Source organism: Mus caroli, chromosome 5 (genome assembly GCF_900094665.2).
Source record: "Mus caroli chromosome 5, CAROLI_EIJ_v1.1, whole genome shotgun sequence".
NCBI lineage: Eukaryota > Metazoa > Chordata > Mammalia > Rodentia > Muridae > Mus > Mus caroli.
In genome coordinates, this window is record NC_034574.1 from 9,543,850 (window position 1) to 9,567,438 (window position 23,589).

At 37.6% G+C, this 23,589-nt stretch overlaps 1 protein-coding gene across 1 annotated transcript in view; it reads left to right on the forward strand.

The window, feature by feature from the left end:
- Sema3e (semaphorin 3E) overlaps window positions 1-23,589 on the forward strand; it is a 222,768-nt gene that overhangs the window by 167,611 nt on the left and 31,568 nt on the right. Inside the window, exons 5-9 of the mRNA XM_021163140.1 lie at window positions 7,133-7,226; window positions 20,744-20,863; window positions 22,020-22,162; window positions 22,855-22,969; window positions 23,074-23,143. Of these exons, the coding sequence (XP_021018799.1) occupies window positions 7,133-7,226; window positions 20,744-20,863; window positions 22,020-22,162; window positions 22,855-22,969; window positions 23,074-23,143 (542 nt within the window). The remainder of the gene's footprint in view (window positions 1-7,132; window positions 7,227-20,743; window positions 20,864-22,019; window positions 22,163-22,854; window positions 22,970-23,073; window positions 23,144-23,589) is intronic.

The window sequence follows — 23,589 nt, forward strand, 5'->3', positions numbered from 1 at the left end:
GAGGAAGAAGAAGAAGAAGAAGAAGAAGAAGAAGAAGAAGAAGAAGAAGAAGAAGAAGAAGAAGAAGAAGAAGAAGAAGAAGAAGAAGAAGAAGAAAATCCTTAGAAACTGGCAAGTCCTTCAGGACAGCTGGTACACAAACTAGAAGAGAAAGTGTTGGAGAAGGAGAATCACTCCAGTGTGCAGCACCGTGTCTGAAAGCCAAAGGACTTCAGGCTGCACAGAAGAGATCAAGTTGGGAGCTGATACGAGGAAATTTATATTTCAGAAAGACAAGTTCCTTAGTGGAGCAGAGGTCGGAGAGTCCAGTCATGAAGACGATCCATGAAGCTGTGATAAAATCACGATGATAATTCTGAAAGGAGTGAGACAAATAAGGGCCAGAGAGAAGATGAAGATGCTAAAGGAAGGGACAATGAATATAGAGGATAAATGTGTGTTTAAGTCTGATGACAATGAAGTGTCGCCATTGTGATTGGTTCCATCTCTGTAGCAGACTTAGGCACTAACGTGTGGAGAACTGACAAAACCATCTTTTACCTTGGAACATAAATGGTGAGAGCCAGTTTTATACCTAAGTTATTATTAGGCAGTCTGCTAATCAGAGAAATAACTTCTTGAATGGACTTTAAAGGGAATTTCTAGGGAAACAAGTTACTTGCCAATTTCACAGGTTTGGTTCAAATCATGCATTTCAGTGACAGATTTGTTTTCAATATTTGAAATCTTTAAATTAAATTCTTCATTGATGTTGATTGTGCTATCCGGAATGCAGATCAATTACAGATAAATTTGTTTTATTGTTCTTCAAAATATTAATGTGTGTAGTATGAAAAATTAGACATATTTAAGGATTTCCTATGGTGCCTCACTCTGAGCACAAATTGTGAAATGTGCTAATCAGGACAAGTGTGTACATCTCCTCAAGTATTTATTCTGTTTTTTTATGGTGAGAACACTGAAAATTCTTTCTTCTAGCTTTGTTGAACAATGTTTTCAATTGTCATTATCGATAGTCCCTACTGTGCAAGAAGACCCCAGAACTTGTCTATCTTGTTGTAACTTAGTATTCATTGTTTCTATTTTCTCCCTCTAGACTCCTCTCATTTCACTGTAGTCTTTGTGGGTCTGTGTTTCCAACATGCTGCTGAGGTTCTGGGCAGATGAAACACTGTGTGCTAGACACATGTACTCTGTGCTGGCTCCTTCAGGGGTGGGAAAATGCAGCCTAGGAAGTGAGAGGCTGAAGCTAGGGGTTCCCAAGCTCCCTGGGGTCCAGTTGACAATGGAAACTGCATGGAATCTGGAAGGAAGGGCCCTGGGGTGGGGTGGGGTGGGGGGAGCGTCCACGGGCCTGACACAAGGAGCCTGGAGCATGGTGGTGGTGGTGGGGTCTGGCTCCCAAACTCCTGGACATCCAGACTTCACTGGTTCACAGCGAGTTGGGAACAGAATGGACCTGCAGTCTTCTGGACATCCATGTGCTTCTGGATGTTGCAGAGGAGCTGAGAACAAAGGCTGCCCACAGGGTGAGGATGAACCTGGGGGTGGGCGGGTGGGAAACTCTGGCTTAGCTCATGGGCAGAAGTCCTTAGCTTAGAGGTTTTTATCTGGGACACTGAGGTGAGGAGTGGGGGTGGGAGTGGAGGGTGGGGATATTGAGTTAGGAAGGGGATTCTGTAGGAAGCGAAGGCCTCTTCCATGTTCCCCATGGAGATTCTTGATGGAAGAGACAGTCCTTTGTACCAAAATGTTTATTGATTGTTCTTTGTGGAAAATGGGTACATTTCCACCTTCTCAGGGTAGACCAAAGATTTAATACCTTTAGCAGGAAGGAATGTCTGTGAAGGGATGCTTTTGGCAAAAACTTCAGGGCCTCTAGATACCTTTTTAGTATGGAGAACTCTGTCCTGGACTACATGACCCTAGGTCCTGTTTCCTATGTGGAAAGTGTGGCACATGTTTATGCCAGGAATCTGGTAGGGAGCAAGCCATCTCAAGTGGGTGCCCTAGGTGCTGGGGACTCTGAACCCACAGTCTTGAGTGTCATGTAATTCATGATATTCTCCATTGTCATTATGAGATTTGGTTTAATAATATGGAAATTAGACATACATGCTGAAAAGAAAAAGACATGAGACTGATGAATAGACAGAAGGAAAATGTGTGCTTTATGCTCAAATCTTGGGGGCTGTATGGGTCAAAAAAATACTTTTTAAAAATACTTTTTAACATTATGAGTAACTTTGTAGCAACGTTTGGGGAGAACATGGTAAGCTAGGTCCATAGAACATCTAAGCAATTGCAAGGATGACAGAGATATGCATTTGTGATAAGATTGAAGGCTCGTGAGCTCTCAGGCCAGGCAACTGAAAGGATAAGAACCATCAGACTAGATTGTGGATGTGAATATTTTCTACCATTATAGAGAACCGAGCAAAAGAAAAGCACAGGCAAGTAGCAATTTTGACAAAATACAGATGTTGTGAGCCTCCACGTGGTTGCTGGGAGTTAAACACAGGACCTTTGGGAGAACAGTCAGTGCTCTTAACCACTGAGCCATCTCTCCTACCCCAGTGACATGGATCTTGATACGAATGGGTTTTATGGTTCTGGTTTGCAATGTGCATTATGTAGAGAAAATATTAAGAGAATGCTTAGAACACAGAGTTCAAGAGACAAAAAAGACAGGCAAGCACCACTGCCCTCTTGAGAGCTGTACAACTTTTTCTATGCCATTACAACAAACAGTCATGAGTTTCATGGCAGAAACACCATATTGTCTAGCTCATAATTCTCTAAGGGAAAACCTAAAATGTATCTTATTAGGTGAGAATTGAGATGTTAAGAGGACTACCCAATTGGGAACTTACTTTATCGTTATCAGCAGCTTTGAGGGATCAACTGTGAGCTGGTATTGCCCCATTTGTCCATCTTTAAAGGAAGCACTGGTGGCCCTTATTTCCCCTATCATAAATTCCATTGCATAGTCCTGTTTTTAATCATCAAATCTTTCTCAGGAGTTATGTTATTATATGATATCCACCTAGAACATCAAGTAGTCTCCCCTTCTCAAAATCCTTAAGTTATGCATCTTCAAAATGTCTTCGGTCGTATTAGTCTAGGAATTAAGCCAGACAAGAATTCTGTGTCTCCATTTTTGTGCCTGTTATAGTATCTCTGACTTAGTTATAGAAAATAAATTGAGACACATATTACAAATTGATTGCAACTGTGTTATTTCAGAAGACATAATGAAAAGTCTCAGAGATGATATAAAATTGGAACAAAATTGTGGCATTTCTATTAATAGTAGAGCCGATGAGATGCGCCTTCTTAAATTATCTATCTTCTGGTTTATTTATTTACTAGGAACTTTATACTTGCTATCAGCAGACTGATGGGTTTAAAAATTAGATGATTTTCAGTGTGTTCACAAAAGAGGCAAAGTCTTTTTAGGGTTATTTAGCCTTAACCACACACAAAAATTGTTTTATATCATAAAGCATCATTGACATTGTATGTGACAATTTTATTTCTGATTTATTCTTGCTTTAACTTTTAACTGCTCTAAACTGTCAGGAAGCTTGGGAGTACAGATGACTTACTTAGGCAAAATGTCTGACAGCCACTTAAATATTTGTTATAGGCAGTTGGGAGGTGGTGATGATGCTGATACCTCAAAAGGAGAGGAAATGATGACTTCATACAATGTTGCCTATGATCAGAGACTTAATTCAGAACTCAGGTCATTACAGTAAACTTAGTCCTTTGCTTGCTTTTACTATCAGGTGTTTGGTGTTTAACAAGCATATTATTATTATTATTTTACATTTTTCTACTTTTATTAGATATTTTCTTCATATACATTTCAAATGCTATCCTGAAAGTCCCCTATACTCCACCCACCCACCCTGCTCCCCAACCCACTCACTCTCGCTTCCTGACCCTGGCATTCCCCTGTACTGCGGCAAATAATCTCCACAGGACCAAGGGCCTCTCCTCCCATTGATGGCTGACTAGGCCATCCTCTGTAATAAGCATGTTATAATAGCCCTTGTGAAGAAAAAATAAACATACTGTTATGACTTCATGTGATTCAGTAGCTCAAGAATGAACTTAAAAGCAGATGTAGTATTTTGAAGACATGCTATAATTAATATAAAAATGTTTGAAGCACCCATATTAAAATTCTGCAAGAAGATTTCCCACATTCTGAGCAGTAGCGTGGAAACAAACAAGTATACAAACAAACCCGAATAAGACAATGATATTTTCATTTGTGGACCAAAAAGAAGAAGTTGCAAACTTACTCGTTTTTAAAATCGAAATGATAGACTGAATGGACTTTGAGGGTAACAAGAATATACGCCTTTTACTAGAGAGGTGAAATAAAATAAAAAAGTTTAATTTGTTTTTAGAATGAACATTTTGTTTTTAAAATGAACAATATTGACCCCGGTTTAGCCACTGAACAAATAAATATGAAATCTCCAAGAAAAGGGGGAAATGCTTTTAGTCATGGACCTTCTCAATGTTGTCTGGCATGAGGTATTGATGTCTGTCTTGTTAGGGTTTTACTGCTGTGAACAGACATCATGACCATGGCAAGTCTTAGAAAGGACATCTGATTTTGGCTGGCTTACAGGTTCAGAGGTTCAGTCCATTATCATCAAGGCAGGAGTGTGACAATATCCAGGCAAGTGTGGTGTGGGAGGAGCTGAGAGTTCTACATCTTCATTGTAAGACTACTAACAGCATACAGACTTCCACGAAGCTAAGATGAGGGTCTTAAAGCCCACACCCCCAGTGACGCCCCTACTCCAACAGTGCCACACCATTTAATAGTGCCACTCCCTGGGCTGAGAACATACACACTGTAACAATGTCTAAGGCTCAGGATTCAGTGTTAACATTTATGTCTTCTCACTGTGGAATTTGATTTAACGAGTCTACGTCTTCTGACAGCCTCTGACAGGGGCAGATGTTACATTGATGTGCTTCACATAGGATGAACATTCCAGCATGATTATCCATTAACTAAATTATTTTCAAAATGTCAAGGCCATGGGTTTCTTGGTTGATCAGACACATGCTGAAATCCAAAATTCAGTCTAAGCCTCAGGAGCCTATGTGATGATTTCCACTAGGGAAAACTCTCAAAATTTTAAAGAAAATTTAACTTCAGTAACTCCTATGCCACAAATCTAGGAGTTTTTTGATGACTATTTCCTTTGCATTTACGATTTCTTTCACTCATGTGAAATTTAAACTCACTGTGGGATTCTTCCTCAAACAAACCAGCAATGTTCTTTTTACACTTTCCAACACCTTCAATGTTGGTGCTATGGTGTCTAATACTATCTGTGAGACACAATAACATCATTTGCAGCTTGAGATGAGAAGGTAAATATCACAGAGGTCTAACCTATAGAAGATTTTGACATTAGCTAACATCTTGGAATTTTCTTTCTTTCTTTTTTTTTTTTAAAGATTTATTTATTTATTATATGTAAGTACACTGTAGCTGTCTTCGGACACTCCAGAAGAGGGCGCCAGATCTCGTTACGGATGGTTGTGAGCCACCATGTGGTTGCTGGGATTTGAACTCTGGACCTTCGGAAGAGCAGTCGGGTGCTCTTACCCACTGAGCCATCTCACCAGCCCTTGGAATTTTCTTTATGAGTTCTCTATAGCCTTTAAAATTTATATGCCTTTGTTGTTTGTTTTCTCAAATACTTCACAAAGAGACAGGACTTGGAGGGGCAGGCAAAACCCACACTCACACACTTGCTATCTTGGATGGAGTGCCATGGGTTTGCTCTGCAAATTTATATGAAACTCTCAGTATCAATATTAGCTTGTAAGATCTCTAACTCCTTCTCAGTTGGCCAATTTTATTCTCTTGCCTCTGAAAATTATTGTCCATGAACACTTAAAGAAGGATCTCCCAACTTACTGCCATCTATACTGTCTTCTAAGTTGTGTACCACAGCTGAAGAAGAACACACTACTGCTGAGCCCAGTGAGGCAGCCATACCTCTGTGCTGTTCTACAGACAGTGTTTCAGATTCAAAAATAAGACCAGATGGCCACAGGGACCAAATGAGCTCAGCATTTACTGGAAGGGTTTTGAAATGGAAAAGTCAGGATAGTGATCTTAGACAACCACACAGAGAAAAGGCAATATATAGAATAGGACACAGAGGGTAATGGGGTGCCCAGAAACTCACAGTGAAGCTTAAGAGAAGCATGTTCAACTGCGGTCAGCTGCCATGGTGTGCTCCCAGCAGACTGCACAGTCCTTACTAACAGAATGTTTTACTGAAAAATTTTTTCTACAAAAGTTTTTACAGTTACTATTGCTACTTTCTTATATGCCTTTCTTGTACCCAAACCACTTATGGCAGACTTGCCGGATGTTAAAATATATATGAATGAGAATTGTGAAGTCTAGGAACAGCCAGGGAAATTTTCTGTAAATACATTCATGAAATAGAAGCCAATTGTATAATTGTATTTTTGTGGAAATATCTTTTTTAATAATCTATTAATGTGAAACATATTACAAATTAAAAATGAAATACTGAAAAGAATATGGCATTAACTCATACATGCACATTGAAATGAAATTATGAACTAATCATTCTAAATTATCAGTATTGAATATTTAATAACACTTAATGAAAATTATTAACATAAATATTGTAAGCTATAGGTAGAAAAATCTATTTTTACTCTTTTCTAAATTATTCTAAAAATTAATAAGCCACATTAGGGATAAAAACCTCAATTCTCCTTTTAACACTGAATTGCTTTTTCAGTACCTTCTTCATCTTGTTTCTTCTTTGGACTATTTAGCTGGCTTATCTCAGTGTAGCTAACATTATCTAACTGATTGAGAAAACCTGCTAATTTTTCTCATCCCATCTGACAACAGTGAGTTTGCATGAGCATCTGCCAAGCCTTTGCTTATTTATAAAACTCAATGTGTAACTACATATCTTCCTCTTATCAGGGTCCCGATGACACCATGTAAGTTGTTAGTGACTCAACTTACTGTGTTCTATGTGAGCAATTAAACTCTTATCACAATTGGCACCTTCACAATGTCTTTCTGTTTTCTTTCCAGGAACCCCTGTTTCACCTGGAGTCACACAGATCTGAGAGAGGAAGGGGCAGATGTCCTTTTGACCCCAACTCCTCCTTTGTGTCCACGCTAGTTGGTAATTATCTTTGACACAGACATCAGGTGCCAGCCATGGTGATTTAAAATGCATTTTCCAATTTCCATAAATTCCTTGGCATTTCTTTATATACTTTGCCTTGCCGAATCTATCAACTGGTATCTGGAGAAATGATGCTGAATTTCAAGTCATGCTATCTTTGGTAATCTGACTCTAAAATAACTGCAGATGCCATAAAGTACTTATGTCTCATGGTGAAAACCGAACATCTACAAATACTTAAAACAGAATGATTTTTATGGTGGCATTTAGCATTCAGGAAATATAACTTTATAATGGTTTTTATAAAAACATAGCCAAAAAATCAACTATTTTAAAATATGCCAATTTTCTATCTCACTATATGAAATAACTTAGACAATTTTATGGGTATGTGTGGTTGTTGTATGCTTATTTTACATTTTTGGTTATCCACAGTATTCACCAAAAACTCAATCTAAAGTTATTTATTTAAATTCTTATCTTACATTTATTCTCTCTCTGTCTGTCTCTGTCTTTCTGTCTCTGTGTACGTGTGCGTGCGCACATGCATGTGTGTGTGTGTGTGTGTGTGTGTGTGTGTGCGCGCGCACTCGTGCGCCTGCAGAGATCAGAAGATGATACACAGGTGTTTAATCATTCTTTCTACCATGTAGATGTTAAGATCTAGGTCAGATCATCTGAGCCATTTCCTTGTCCCCATTTATCTAAATTATTCTTAAGCTAAAATATAAACTATAGTCTGATCAGCTCAAACTCACACTAAATGTGTGCATTGAAAGAATGCAGTGAGATTGTGCTGTGTGATAGATGTTGCAGTTTAATTCAGATTAATTAAATGAGTTTCCTAAAGATCTCTCTTTCTACAATAAAGAAGCACGCTTTTCTGTATTATTTAGATTTGAAAACAAAGTCAAAGCACTTCAGAATTGCAACATGAGAATTCCTATATCTAAAATGGATGGAAGTAATTCCTGATACCTAACAAGTGAGCTAAGAGTTCTTAGCATGGAGAGACTCTGAGGGTCCCTATGAACAAGATGCTATTATTACACTTTCATTGTATATTTTCAGTTGATTCTATATATGCTCATTTCTCATGACCATCAGTGCTCATTTCTCTTGGAAAAAAAAATGAGAAACTGTAAGTTGTAGAGACATCATATCCTAAGAAAACTGATAAAACTTGGAATAATTTGCTGATGTTTAAAAATATACTCTGAAGGGCTGGAGAAATGGCTTGTTGTTTAAAGACACTGGTTGCCCTTGCAGAACTCTGAGATTCAAATCTCAGCACTAACACAGTGTCTCACAACCTTCTCTAATGCTAGTCCCAGGGACTCTGATGTCCTCTTCTGACCCCACATATACACAGACACACATGCAAACAAAACACCCATACAATAACAATTACGATTTAAAATATAAAATTAAAATATGCTATACTTGATTCACACGGTACTTTGGGAACTCTGTTTTCTTCAAGTGTTCCAAGACTTGATAAGCCCTGTATTCTACTCACTACACTTTTCTATCTGGATCATTGTTCTCAGACCAACAAGAAAAATTTTATAGAGAACTAAAATCTGATGTTACCTTTATTAGTCAGAAGCTATGGCATTAACATTATAATTAAAATATTCTAAAATATGAATTTCACATAGTAAGTTGAGACTTGACTATGTATTTTTAAAATGTACAATTTAAAAAATGTCTATTTAAAAATATTTTATCTCTTTTATAAATTTGTACACAAAATGTGGTGTGTGTGTGTGCGCATTTATGTAGAGCATGAAGAGACCTTAAATATAAAAACAGTGCTCTTAAGACAACTTTGACAGTAGTAATCACAACATTAGGAATGACATTCTTGTTGAATACTATATCCATATTTGCTAGACATTCCACAGGAACTGGCAGGATCTGAGTGAAAATGCTTACATTTCATACACTGAACGTCTGGATGGAATACAGACTGAGAAACTTTGGCAAACAGAAAACAAGTTTTTAGATACTTCTCTTATTAAAAAGATTTGAGGTTGGATATTACACACCATACGTTCCTATACAGTGAAATCCTCAAGTGTTTGGAAGTGAAGACCAATCAATCATTCAAGCATTTTGTTGAAGTGGTGAACGTGGTCATTTCCATAACCCTCTATGCCACTCAAGGGACAGTCTCTCCAGAGCGTGTTTATTCATGGACTCAGGAACTTAAAGCTCCAGTATTTAAGAGGAGTATCATTACTGAAGGGGCACTGCCAAGTGAATTTCACTGAACTACTAAAATCGAGTTACTCTGTGCTAAAATGTGAAGTGCTTGCCATCTGAGGGCTGTTTTATTTATTCAGACGAGAAATCAAATAAAAATAGCTCTCCAAGCTAAACACAAGTTGTAGAACAATCCCTCCAATGAGAAGAAATAAAAATAAAATTCTTCACGTTTGTCCAATTTCCCTCATCCCCAAAGTACTTGGGAGAGATCATTTACTCCGTGTGGAAAGAGCTGTAGCCACTGGACTGGAAACCTGATAACCTATGTTAGCCACAGCTCTTTACACGATAGGAAGTAAAAGGAATTCACTTAGTTGAAAAAGCAGTAGAAATTGAGCTGGAAAAATGGAGCTCCCTGACTTGAGACTTGGCAAGTTTGGTGTTGCCTACACGGACAAAGAAGAATGTATTAACGGGATATTTTATACCACACCTGTTCTGTTCTGGTGGATTAAATCAGGAGCCCAGCACAAAGAGGACCAACTATGTTTTAATCATTCCTTGTGTCTTTTTTCCCTGAGTGACACACAATGGATAATGAATGCCTCATGAAGACTGACATAATGAGAAAATACTGATAGAGAGCAATACTCACAAGATGAACAGTATCGTTTCTATTCTTTGAAAAAAAATTCACATGATGTGTTTTGTTCATGCTCTCTCCTCTCCCAACTCTTTCCAGATCACACTCCTATCCCTAACCACCCAAGTCTGTGTCCTTCTTTCTCATCCCCATCAAATCCAGTTTGTGTTGCCAATATACTCTTGGAGCTATGGTTTTCAACTGGCAAGGAATCAATTGCTCATACCTCCTCCTCTAGACGTGGGACTCCTTGTCCACCTGCCCTCTCCATGTTGGAATTTTGTCTCATTGAGTTTACACAGGCCCTGTGCATACTCTCATAACCACTGTGAATTCAAATGTGCATATGTCCCATACATGGATGGAAGCTCCTCTAGGAGTATGCTTCTATCTGACTTCTTCAAGTGGTCTGTAATGTGGTTTACTCCTCTCCATGTTCTCTCCTCTATTCTGTGCTTCCACTCTTCAACCCAAGCATTCTTCCAAAACAATGAATATTACATAGCATTTTTTAAAGTTTATTTATTGAACCAGTCTCACTATGTAGCCTGGCCAGCCTGCAACCCAGTATGTAGACTATACATGTCTTAAACTCACATACATCCACTTGTGTCTCTCCCTTTCAAGTTCTGAGAATAAAGGTGCGTACCAATATGCTTGTTTATGTCTTAACTTTAGATACGAGTTTAATTTTAGTTAAGTAATTCTCTTTACTTAGGAATCTCTGGAGTAAAACTGAATATTATTACTAAGAAAGTGAAAGAATTCAATATGCACGCTTTTATTAAATTTTGAAATAAAAAGATAACAGCGTCTGTTAAAAAGAATTCAATGGTCATGTGGTGTCTTGCTCCCTATGATCAGAATCTAATAAAACTGAAGTTAAACATTAGTATAGCTTGTTCTTCAAATGTCACTGAAACCTGATGTATTTTGGTAGCATAGATAACAGCTCATTCCTCAAGCACAATATTTTTTATGTGTTTAGCCAATTTCATTCCCCAGGGTATTCACAAATATTCTACCAAAAGCTGTTTTAATAACCATTAAGTATTTAACAGTTTAAAGCTACTGATAACCTGAGATTTGCACTAAACTCGGTTGCTGTGTTACTTCCTTGTGGCTTTCTAATACCCGGAGGCAACTTAGCACTTAACTTATCTAGTAAAATAAAAATATTAAGCACATTATTTGGTGGTCAGCAAAATCAGAATCTGTGAACTGTTTTCTTTGTGTCCCATATTTTCTTTCTTTTCAGCTGTTATGTTTAAGGCAATATACCTTAGGCTTTCTTGTACTCTCTCTTTCAATCATATGGATACTTATGTTTTACGTATTATTTTCCCCATTAATTTTGTTAGATTTTCTGACGTATTGTAATCCTACTACATCTGAAATACGTATACCTTACTAAGATGAAAGGAACTTTTTAGAGAAACCACTTGGCTGTGTCATGGTTTTTATGTGTGTTTGTGTACCTGTGTGTGTATGCATGTATGTGTGTTGTAAGCACATATGTGTTCATGGGTACCTGTGCCTCTGCTCGTGTGTGTAGTAGATAGTGAGGACGTTGGTTGTTCTACATTAATAGTTTGCAATTCTTTCCTTTGACAGAAGGTTTCTCATTGACCTGGAGTTTGCCTGGTATCCAGGCAAGCCCCAGCAACCATCCTGTCTCCAATCGTACGTTTCTGTGTATATGATTAGGCACGTGTGAGGACATGCCAGCTTTTTGCATGGGCATCCAGAATCCAAACTTCTGTCATCATCCCTGACTAGGAACTGTTCTAACCCACAAAGCCATTTCCTCAGCTCTGCATCTGTTAACTCTTAATAGGACATTCTCAGGGATACAAATTGAAGACTTAATATTTGATTTTAGTAAATAGCCAGCATTAAACAAATATTTGGTGAGGTAGCAAGATGGTTTAGCAGATTAAAAGTTCTTGGAACACAAGCTTGATTGTAGGCTTGAGTTTTATTTGTGGATTATACAAGAGGACAGATACTTCTGATTTCCACATGTGTTCTGTGAAACACTCATATTCTCATTCTGATCTGCTTGCGTGCGCACGCGCACACACACCATATACAATAAATTTTAAAATATTTTTAAATGATTCCTTTTGTACATTTATGGACCCAGTGTGAGGTTTTCAGCTAATAAAACTACAATGTCTATAAATATTAACATTTTTTGAAGTTTTATTGAAAATTATATTTAGATATATACACTATTACCAGTTCTATGCATTAAAAATAAATGTTAATCGAACAGAACATAATTGAAGCTCATATCAGGAAAACATAAGCAATTGTTTCAAGTTCTTAGTGGCAACAATTTTAAGAATAAGTAATCATTTCCACTGAATTAAGTATATTTATATCAAGAGCAGTTAGGAATGAATATTTATTTCTCGAATTCACCCCACCAATTGCATAGCTAGAGAATTCTAGTTACTCCCTTACCTCTTTTCCATCCCCTGAGAAAATCTTATTCAAGTCTGCTGCTCCCTCACATTGGCAAAATGCCCACTGTCGACTCGCTTCCTGCAGCTTCTGGCCATGGCTGGGTCTCCAAAGAGCTATTCAAATACTTTGCTTATATTAAAACTATTTCCTCAAATAAAAGGAAAAGGAAAAGAAACACTCAGTGTCTCCCTAAAACTATCCCTACTGGCCAAGCTTACGTCTCCATCGTGTCCCTCATGAATTTAATTGACCATGACCCTATTGATTGATGTCACTGGTTGCCTACCAAGCAAATACAGCTTCAGTCATGAGTGTCAGCTAATGAACACTCTTTTTCTTTAACATTTTGCCCCAGAAACCACTTTTATTAATGATGGGTATGACTAGTCAATTGGCAAGACAAAAACCCAAATGCCCACAGCTAGCTACCTACTGAATTTCCACTCTCTGTGGGCTCTTTCACTATGGATGGTCAGTTATAATTCAGAAGGCTGATGCATTTGTCATTACTGTGAATCTTAGAGCATTTATTTATATGATAATAGGAGAAACCTTGGAGTTAACTAAAATAAGAAGGTTGCAGATAACTATTGTGAACTGCTCATACTAGACAATTAAAATATGTATTCCTACATCGTGAATAAAGATTCAGAGGATGAACAACCCATTAATTAAATTCACATTGCGTTTCTTAAAATAATAAAGGGACACTACATCTAAACTACTAATAGAATTCCATTATAAGAATAAATATACACAATAAATACACAGGTATACAGAAAAGTGTTTATTGCATATTTTACCTTTACAGTGTATTTGTTTTGAAATATGACTTAGAATAATCACCTTTTCTATTTTTTTGGAATTTGGAATTTGCAATTTATTATATACACAGATTTGCAATAACAACAATGTTTTGAGGCTGATACTACTGTGGGCAAATGATAAAATACAGTGGAATTTCAGGCTTCATGATTTTAAATTATGATATTCATTAGTGGTATAATATTAATAATTAACACCGTTATAATATTCACATTTAATGTTCTTAATTGTTAAGATTAAGATTAAAATAAAAATTCAAGAATTCATTAATTCATATAAGTGTCTGATAGATTCCTATCAATTGATTTTTTCCTGCAGTCATTCTAAAAAAAATAATCTATGAGTTTGAGGAGGGGCACAGAGGAGTTGGAGGTAACAGATGAAGAGATGGAAATGATTTAATTACTCTACTCATGAGCAAAATTCTTAAATAAATAAATAAACAAATAATTCAGGTAAAAATAAATTCAGTCTTATTTGGAAAACTTTCTATTATATTTTATAGTATTTAACACCTAAAGGGAGGTGTAGATACATGTGATTGTTAATTCATTGAGATGTTCATTCATTTAATACATACTCATTTAGCATCATCGGTAACCCAGAGTACAATCTCAAGTACACAAAGAGCCAGTTGAAACACAGCAAGATGATTCGTATGTTAGCTGTAAGCCTGGGGCTCGAGGTGGAACTAAGCGTCTGTGGAGGAATTGAACAGTAGCCATATAAATGGTAGCACAGAGAGTAGAGGGAGACCCCGTGGATTCCACAAGTAATCAGTACATTAAGACAATAAACAGTTTTCTCAGGGTCAAATTGGAGATTTAGACCTGGACATTTAGCTTGATTCCAGTGCAGAGTTATATCCATCACAGTGTTACCTATGTGTAGTGGTTAGAATTGAGTATAATAAGTTATATCCTCCTGTCAAAATGTCCTGAAAACACGTGTCTTATGTTCTTGTGTAACGAGTTAGTGACCTAATATTAATACAACATCACTTACCATTCAAATCTAGTTCTATAACAACTAAAAATCATTTGGCATAAAAATCTACTTGCCTTTATTCAAAGACATCAAAATAGATTGGACATAAGTTAAAACTTTGTCTAAGAGGACATAGAAATCTAAACTTTGGATATTTAAGCCCTGACTGTTGAAACACTAAAGGACATTTTACTCCACATATGAATCTACTTCCTTTTTTAAATAAGGAAAATAACATTAACCTAGATGTCATTTGTTTATTCTAGGAATTACAAAATATTGACTTGACATTTTAATGACACCAAATATTTATAATTTTAAGAAGTATTTTTAAAAATGCATTTACTTTCTTTAAGTGTTGTTTTCTTTAATATAATATAGAATAGCTTCTCTCATTTAAGTAATTATTTATTAATCATACCTAAAGCTTAATTCAAATTTATTTATATTTCTTGGTATTGTATTATCTTCTTTCAAGATTTTGATGAAGGAAGGCAAGGAATGGTTTGCCAAACACAGTACCCACTATTATAGCTCGATTTGGTTTTTGTTCTTGTTTTTTTCACAATGATAATAAAACATGAAAGCAGAAACGTTTTCTCCTGAGGATCAACTAATGTGCCAACCCAAACACATTTGGTTGTTTCCATAGCTTACGGTGCATAGCACCTGGCTAGCTCCTTTGAAGTTTAAATTAAAAAGTTTATATTTAGTTATTTGAATTTTCATGAAGTATTTTCTTTCATCTAACTACAAAAAGAGAAATTGGGTGAAAATGAAAATATCTCATCTTGAAGGATACAACCTGCCTAGATAATACATTATTTGCTATCATAGGGCTGCCATCTACTGGCTGATATGGTTATTGTTTGGCCTTGATCAAGACAAGCAGAACTTTGAAACTGAAGGAAAGGAAAAAAAATCATAATATTTTAAAGACTTAGTCTTCATAGAAATACATCTATATTTTAATGTAGATTCTATCACTTTTTATCTTATTTCCTTATTATCACACTTCTCACTTTGCATGTGTTGATACTCGACACGAACACAGCAGACCTCTCTCCTTATTAAAACCTGCTTTCTTGAGGAAGTTGAATATAGATCCAAGGGCGAGAGGAGTGAACTGGGCACTTGACACTTTTCACTCTGAATTGCTGACTGTGAACATTCTGCTCATTTGTTTTCCCATTTCTTGTTTGTTTTATGAAAATTATACCCTCAAGTGAAGTCCTGCGAGCCCATCCTTCATTCATGGTGTGTGCGTTGGAAGCTCATATCCAAGCTGTCGACAGTTCAGAAATGCACAGTACCACTGCCACGCTCAGAGATTTTATTTTACAGGCATCCTCAGGGTTCTCTAACTCTGATGATCTTTCTTTTCTGCAGTGTTCCCTGATCCTTTGTAGATGTCGCATGTTGGGATTGATACTTCAGAGTCACTAAGTCTGTCCTTTGATCAGTTATAAATTTCTACAAGAGCCTCTATTCATGGCAGAAAGACATTTTTTTGATAACCAGATAGTCAGAGCTTCTCTGATCTGTGCCAATGAAGATAGGTATTTAGAAACAGTTGGATTCAGGGTTAATTTAGCAAAATGGTGGTCGTATTTTCTTCTCTAAGGCCTGTGACCTCTCTATCCATGGGTTCTTGCCTAGGTTTACAGTTGCAGGCATGAGTTGTCTCCAACTGAGAAGGTCTCAAGTCTAATGAGACAGCTGTTAGCTATCCCTAAGATATTAGTGTTAGTATTGCCTTCTTGGCGTATCTTGTTGGGCTGATCATTACTGTAGTTTATAGGATTAACTATAGCGCTGATGGCTACAAGGGAGAGAGATCCCATTTTCTGCAGGGTCTCCTGATTTCCTGTGCTCAACAGGTCAACACTACCTATATTTCTGAACACATGATCCAGAATAAATGTGGTCTGTAGAAGACAGACACACAAAAGCACACACACACATGAGTACATGTGTTTATAACAACAAATAGTTACAAAAGAAAATGGCATAAATTTGAGAGATGGATGTAGGGGAAGTGTAAGATAAGTTAAAAGTGGGAGAGTTTTATAGAAAGATGTCATATATATATATATATATATATACACATATATATATACCTATATATGTAAATAACTATATACATAAACACATAATTGTACATAATAGATATAATTTGTTAATATATAACTATATTATATATTATATAACAAGATATAACACATACTACATTACATAGTATATATATTATATGATATATAATATTTGTACATAGTTAGTCAGTGCCACTAAAGTAACAAATGTCCTCCAGAATAAAGCAAACCATTTCTGTAATATTTTTGGAAAAGACAATAACTCTTATATTAAACGGAATTTTGACAAGATGGTGAATATATGTCCAGAATGAAGGGCAGGCTACTAACAAGAAAGCTCTCTACTAGAGGCAGGGGCTGTGTTTATTCTCTCTACTACTTGTCCCACCTTTATAGACTTTGGTTATTTTCCTGCACATAGCCCAAGAGGATAATTTCTTTCTTTTTTTTTTTTAATTAGATATTTTCCTTACTTACATTTCAAATGTTATCCCCTTTCCTTGTTTCCCCTCAGAAAGCCCCTTATCCCCTCCCCGCCTCCCACTGCTTCCCAACCCACCCACTCCCACTTCCCAGCCCAGGCATTCCCCTATACTGGGGCATAGAACCTTCACAGGACCTAGGGCCTCTCCTCCCATTGATGATTGACTAGGCCATCCTCAGCTTCATATGCAGCTAGAGCCATGAGTCCTACCATGTATTTTCTTTGGTTGGTGGTTTAGTCCAAGGGAGCTCTGGGGGTACTGGTTAGTTCATATTGTTGTTCCTCCTATGGGGCTGCAAACCCCTTCAGCTCCTTGGGTCCTTTCTCTAGCTCCTTCATTGTGCTTCATCCAATAGATGGCTATGAGCATCCACTTCTGTATTTGTCAGGCACTGGCCAAACCTCTCAGGAGATAGCCATATCAGGCTCCTGTCAGCAAGCTCTTGTTGGCATCCCCAATAGTGTCTGGGTTTGGTGGTTGTTTATGGGATGGATCCCCAGGTGGGGCAGTCTCTGAATGGTCATTCCTTCAGTCTCTGCTCCGAATTTTGTAAGAGGATAATTTCTTAGAAATCCCGAAGTCCTGGCTACAGAATTGTGATATCAAGACTTAATAAAAGGGCAAATATTCAAGTTAGAGTCCATAGAATACATTTCTACTTAGTCTATTTCAAAGTAGCATTTGAAAAGTATGTTTGCCTAGTTGAAAACTGAATCTTTAAATAAATAACATTAAATAAGCATTGTTTTGTTGTAGCAAGCAAGTAGGAAACTGAAAATAAATAACCAAACTAAACAAAAGAGTGGATTGTTTTTTAAGAAGACTACATTTAATTTACAATATATAGTTTTTTCACATATAGATTTTAAAACCCATTTTGTTTGTGTTTTGTAGACAAAAGGTCTCATTTATATTTGCTATTTTAAAAAATAATGAAAATTAGTTTATTGCAATAATACTTATAAATACTTCTTTTAAAATTTCGAGTTGGATTTAACTCCTTAACCTATTTCTCACTGGTATAACAAAACAATTATTTTTTTAAAAACAATCAGTAGTTAGCTCTTGTTGGAAATAAACATCTTTATAAATTGCCTTCCAATTTCTAGGCTTGAAAGTAAAATGATGCTAACTGGTGCTGGATAGAGGAGCCTTATCTTTTTTTATGGCAGCTTGCTATTTTTGTAACATGGTGATTTGGTTGAACACAATAAAGTGCAGTAGTAACTGAAAAAAAATTGCCTTCTATATAACTCAGTTGACTACTTATCAAACTTTCTACCCTATAAATGGATAATTTGAATGATTTTATCTATTATTATTATTATTATTATTCACACTTCCCTAACCCCATCTACCCTCCCATACCTCCTCCCCACCCCTGGTCTCCATGAGGATGTCCCTACCACCCACCTAACCATACCTCTAAACTCCCTGGGGCCTTAAGTCTCTTGAGGATTAGGTGCATTATCTCTGACTGAACACAGACCCAGCAGTCCTCTACTGTATGTGTGTTGGGGGCCTCATATCAGCTGGTGTATGCTGCCTGGTTGGTGATCCAGAGTCTGAGAGATCTCGGGGGTCCAGGTTAGTTGAGACTGCTGGTCCTCCTACAGGGTTGCCCTCCTCCTTAGCTTCTTCCAGCTTTTCCCTAATTCATCCACAGGGGTCAGCTGCTTCTGTCCATTAGTTCGGTGCAAGTATCTGCATCTGACCTTTTCATCTGCTTGCTGAGTCTTTCGGAGGGCAGCCATGCTAGGTCCCTTTTTGTGAGCTCACCATAGCCTCATTAATAGCATCAGGCCTTGGAACTTCTCCTTGAGCTGGATCCCACTTTGGGCCTGCCGCTGGACCTTCTTTTCCTCAGGCTCGTCTTTATTTCCATCCCTGCAGTAAAAAAGTTTTAATTATTTTATGTTAGGCAAAATAACAACAACACAAACTCTGAAACAGATCTAATAAATTAAGTTTGTAGGCAGTACCTCCGATTTTCACAATTGAGTTAATATATTTGGTTAAATTTTTTTTAGATTTATTTATTTTATGTATGTGAGTACAACTATAGCTGTCTTCAGACACACCAGAAGATGGCATTAGATCCCATTACTGGTGGTTGTGAGCCACCTTGTGGTTGCTGGGAATTGGACTCAATACCCCTGGAAAAGCAGTCAGTGCTCTTAACTGCTGAGCCATCTTTCCAGCACCCGGTTAAGTTTTTATAGTGGCAATATTGCTTGTATTAGTTTCAAAACGTAGAGCAAAAATGATACATTAATTTAGAAATATGATTATTGTGAGCTTTCTCAAACTCTGAAGTTCTTTAAATCACCAGTGTACACTTTGGAATACATTGTCATTATTGGAAGAGCATCACGGGGGGCTAAGGAGAGGCTGAGTTAGGAAAGTGCTTCAGCACGGATTTGAGAACCTGTGTTTGAGCCTCACAATCTAAACCGTCCAGCCTGGCATGTTCTTTTAATTAATGTGCCTAGGAAGCACAGATAAGAAGACCAGCAGGTCTCACTGTTCATCCACTCTAGTTGGGTCAGTGAGCCCGAGTCTCAGGGAGAGAACTTGTCTCAGGTAGTGATGAAAAGGATGGTGGTGGTGATGATGATGCACAAAAGACAAGAAAAAATAAGATACACAAGGAGTACCACCCAAACTTGACCTCTGACTTCTACATACTGGCAAACACATTTGCAGCCTAGTGTATGCCAACACGCATGCATAGGTATGTATACAAGTGTAAGAAGAAAAAAAAAGCTATCTCTCAAGCATCGTCTTTTCTGGGTTGATTTTCAGTGCCAGCTGCAGTTCTGGGCACACAGCAAGGGGATAATTTAACCGTTCTAAAAGAAGTCCCTATTCCCAGAGATAGGCTGCGACTATTGGCGTCTTTGCCAGAGGCATTCATCTGGGACAGATCAGGACAGCGAGGCAAGGAGTGCCCAGAACGGGCCTCCTGGGCCCGCTGATGCACAGGGATTACACTGTGGTTCTGAGAAGGAAGAGCGTTCAAAGTCCCCTACCTCCTAGGTGATGATAGCATTTCTGCGGCCCAGCCATACCCTCAGGTGTCAGAAAAGAATCTTGTTCTCTCCTCCTAAACTACCGTTAATGTCTTCATTTCTTTCTCTGAAAACACATTGTGATTTTTCAAGGTCCCACATAAACTTGAATAATCCCAGGACCTTGCTTCAAATCTGCTGCTGCTCCTCGTGCTGCAGCTAAGGTCAGTCAGTCGTGCTGCTGACTGTAGATGAGTCATGAGCTCTTTTTACCAGTCTCCTCTGACTCAGCTACAAACTCACCGTATTGGATGATTGAAGATACTGCTTCAACAGACTTTGTACTTTTATCGTATTAAAATCCTTGTAAAATCATATTAAAGTCCTCAGATTTGGTATAAGAAGCACTCGAATTAACTGAATCACACGTCATCCGTGTACAACGACCACGATAAAACAGTTGGTATCGAGGTTGAAAAAGTTAGCCAAAATAAGAATAGCGGAGACAGCGTCACCAAATAGGTGTCAGCATTCACCAGTGTCCCCCAGCGCTTTTCTCCTAACACTGAGTGCTGTGTTTTCGGTTCAGAAAGAAATGGCTCCCAGGATACACAGCGAAGAAGCAGGCACCTCTCTGTGGTGGTTTCATTCCTGCCCTGAGCGATACTGTTGACAACCTCAAGTTGAATATGTGTTAAACCGGCATGTTTGACCTGACAGTGGCTTCTACCCAGCCTCAGATTGGGGGACATACACTGACTTGTCTTCCTCTGGGTCGCCTTTGCAGGTAATGAGCTGTTTGCGGGACTCTACAGTGACTACTGGGGCAGAGACTCAGCGATCTTCCGCAGCATGGGGAAGTTAGGCCATATTCGCACTGAGCATGACGATGAGCGGCTACTGAAAGGTAGAAGTGAAGAAACAGAATGGAAAACGAATTTACGGTCCATGACTGAGTCTGCGATTTTGATAATAAAAATGTTAACTCGAAATAGCCTTTATAGCTATCATATTCTCGAGTCCAAAATACATATGTTGTTTATCACTTTATATATAAAATACCCTAATTATGCAGTAAGTTTATTTATAACAATGCTTAGATATCAAGAGTTAAATGAAACGAACAAGCTGAGTATATGAAAAGTAGAGGCTCATTTAATAGCTTCTGCCTGTCTCATTAATGGGCATCATTGCTGCTACCCTGATGGCGCCCCTGCTGCTTTAATAGGATCATGCTGCACTTTAGAGATAAATAAAACTTCAGGAGTATCACTTGCCACCCCCTAACCAGATTCCAGAAATGTAAAAAATATATATCCATATACATACACGCACACACATATATAAGCTTACGTGTAAACTTACACATTATATAAACATATAAATGTTACATCTACGTTCACATATATGTGAATTTTATATTTTGTCACATAGTGGTGTATCTAGGAGTGAAGATACCAGGTTATATTGGGCATATTCATAATTTCCACGAGTCCATGATTGAGTTTCAGCACGCATATATATTATCATTTAAAAGATCAGGATCATATCAATCAAAGCCACCTACACAGTTTCTGTAGACTATAAAGACAAAATCTTAAATTTCTCACTTTAAAAATAAGTGATCTTCCATGGGGCTTATTGATAAGCTATATATAAATTAAAAATAAATAACAAACTACTTTTAATTTTTTAATATGGAGCTTACATGTCCATTTACCTTATATAGATTGAGAAGAAATTCATAGATTGTTTTAATAACGCTTTCTGCTTTTTTCACTGAATATATTTTGTTTGCAACATACACTATAATGTTTTCTGAAACCATGACTCTTACGGTTTCTATTTAAATTGCATTTTTAAATGTCTATTGATTTGCACATAAAACAAGAATGATTATCTAGGTTTCAATAATCATCTAAAAAATTGAAGAACGTTTGTATTTTCTCACAAGTGGATGAAAGTTTGACAATCAGTTGATAAATAATTTATGGGGGATGACATTGTCACTGTACCATTACATGTAAAAATTTTAAACCGTTTATGTTTGTTTTTTTCTGAAGAACCAAAATTTGTAGGTTCATATATGATTCCTGATAACGAAGACCGAGATGACAACAAAATGTACTTTTTCTTTACTGAGAAGGCGCTGGAGGCGGAGAACAACGCCCACACGATCTACACCCGAGTGGGGCGGCTGTGCGTGGTGAGCTGGCGCGACCGTGGCGTTATGCTTTATTTCCTCAGTTTACCTCCCTCACCTCCCTCTGTATAGCCAGGCCTCTGTTATATTGTTTTACCATTTCGTTGGTTCTTTTGAGAGTTCCATACGGCATGCTTTGATGATATTTGTGTCCCGTCCCTCAACCTTTCCACGGTCCACATAGTCTTCTACTAGAAATACATAACATCTTTGTTTGTTTGTTTGCTTGGTTGGTTGGTTTTTTGAGAAAGGGTTTCTGTCTCAAAAAGTATTGATAGTGTTTGAATGAAAGCACTACACTGAGGGACTGAAGACATAGCTTAGCAGTTAAGCGTACTTGATGCATTTGCGGAAGACCTCAATTTACTTCCTAGCACCCACGCCCAACAGTTCGTTACCACCTGTGTGACTCCAAGTCTGGGGGTCCAGTGACCTCTCTTGGCTGGAGCACCCCCTCATATACGATGTAGACATGTAGTCGGTGAAACTCAACCTAAACAACCTTTGTTTTAAAAAGTACTGCATTGATAAGACAACGCAAGGGAGAAGTGAGAAGGCAGTATGTGCTTTCTGAGAATTGTGCTCAATTTTCCTATGTAAATAAAAAGAGCCACAGCGTCTGCCCATTTCGCCATATTAAACCTTGTTTGGTAGATGTCCTTGAAGTCCTCGTTTATCCATTTTGTTTTTCACAGAATGACATGGGAGGACAGAGAATCCTGGTGAACAAGTGGAGCACTTTCCTTAAAGCGCGGCTGGTTTGCTCAGTGCCGGGAATGAATGGAATCGACACATACTTTGACGAACTAGGTAACAATTACTGGAGGAACTAATTTGTTTAAATAAATACATTTTCTTTGCATGAGTCGAAGGTTAAAAATCCAAAATGATGGAATGGTTTTTCATTCTTTCAGAGGATGTGTTTTTACTGCCGACCAGAGATCCTAAGAATCCAGTGATATTTGGACTGTTTAATACTACCAGGTGAGAAATTTATAGTCAATAAAACACAATAGAAGATTTGTCACACCGAAGTTCCTTTCATGGTGTACATTACTCAGAAACACTGCTGACCCCCTTGTCATTCCCATCCTCTCTCTGCACGCTTTAAGTGTCTGGCTTCTCTTTCTTTCCCCCGACTGCAGCTGTCTGTCTTTCAGCTTCAAAGCCGCAATCTAAATCTAGACCTTATTGTTTTGCTTGTAACATGCTGACATCCTCATGCAACCACACTCCCAATCCCTTTAATTACTCATGGGCAGCCATTTGACACTTTTGATTGGTCGTTATGAGATATTACTTGTACGCTGTCAGGTCTAGGGTAATTCTTTTACTTATTTCTCAGATGAAAATTTCCAATCTATGCAGGCTTTCAAAGTGCTCTGGTAACTGTTCAGCTTCAGTTTGGGAGGGTTTTTTTTTTTTTTTTT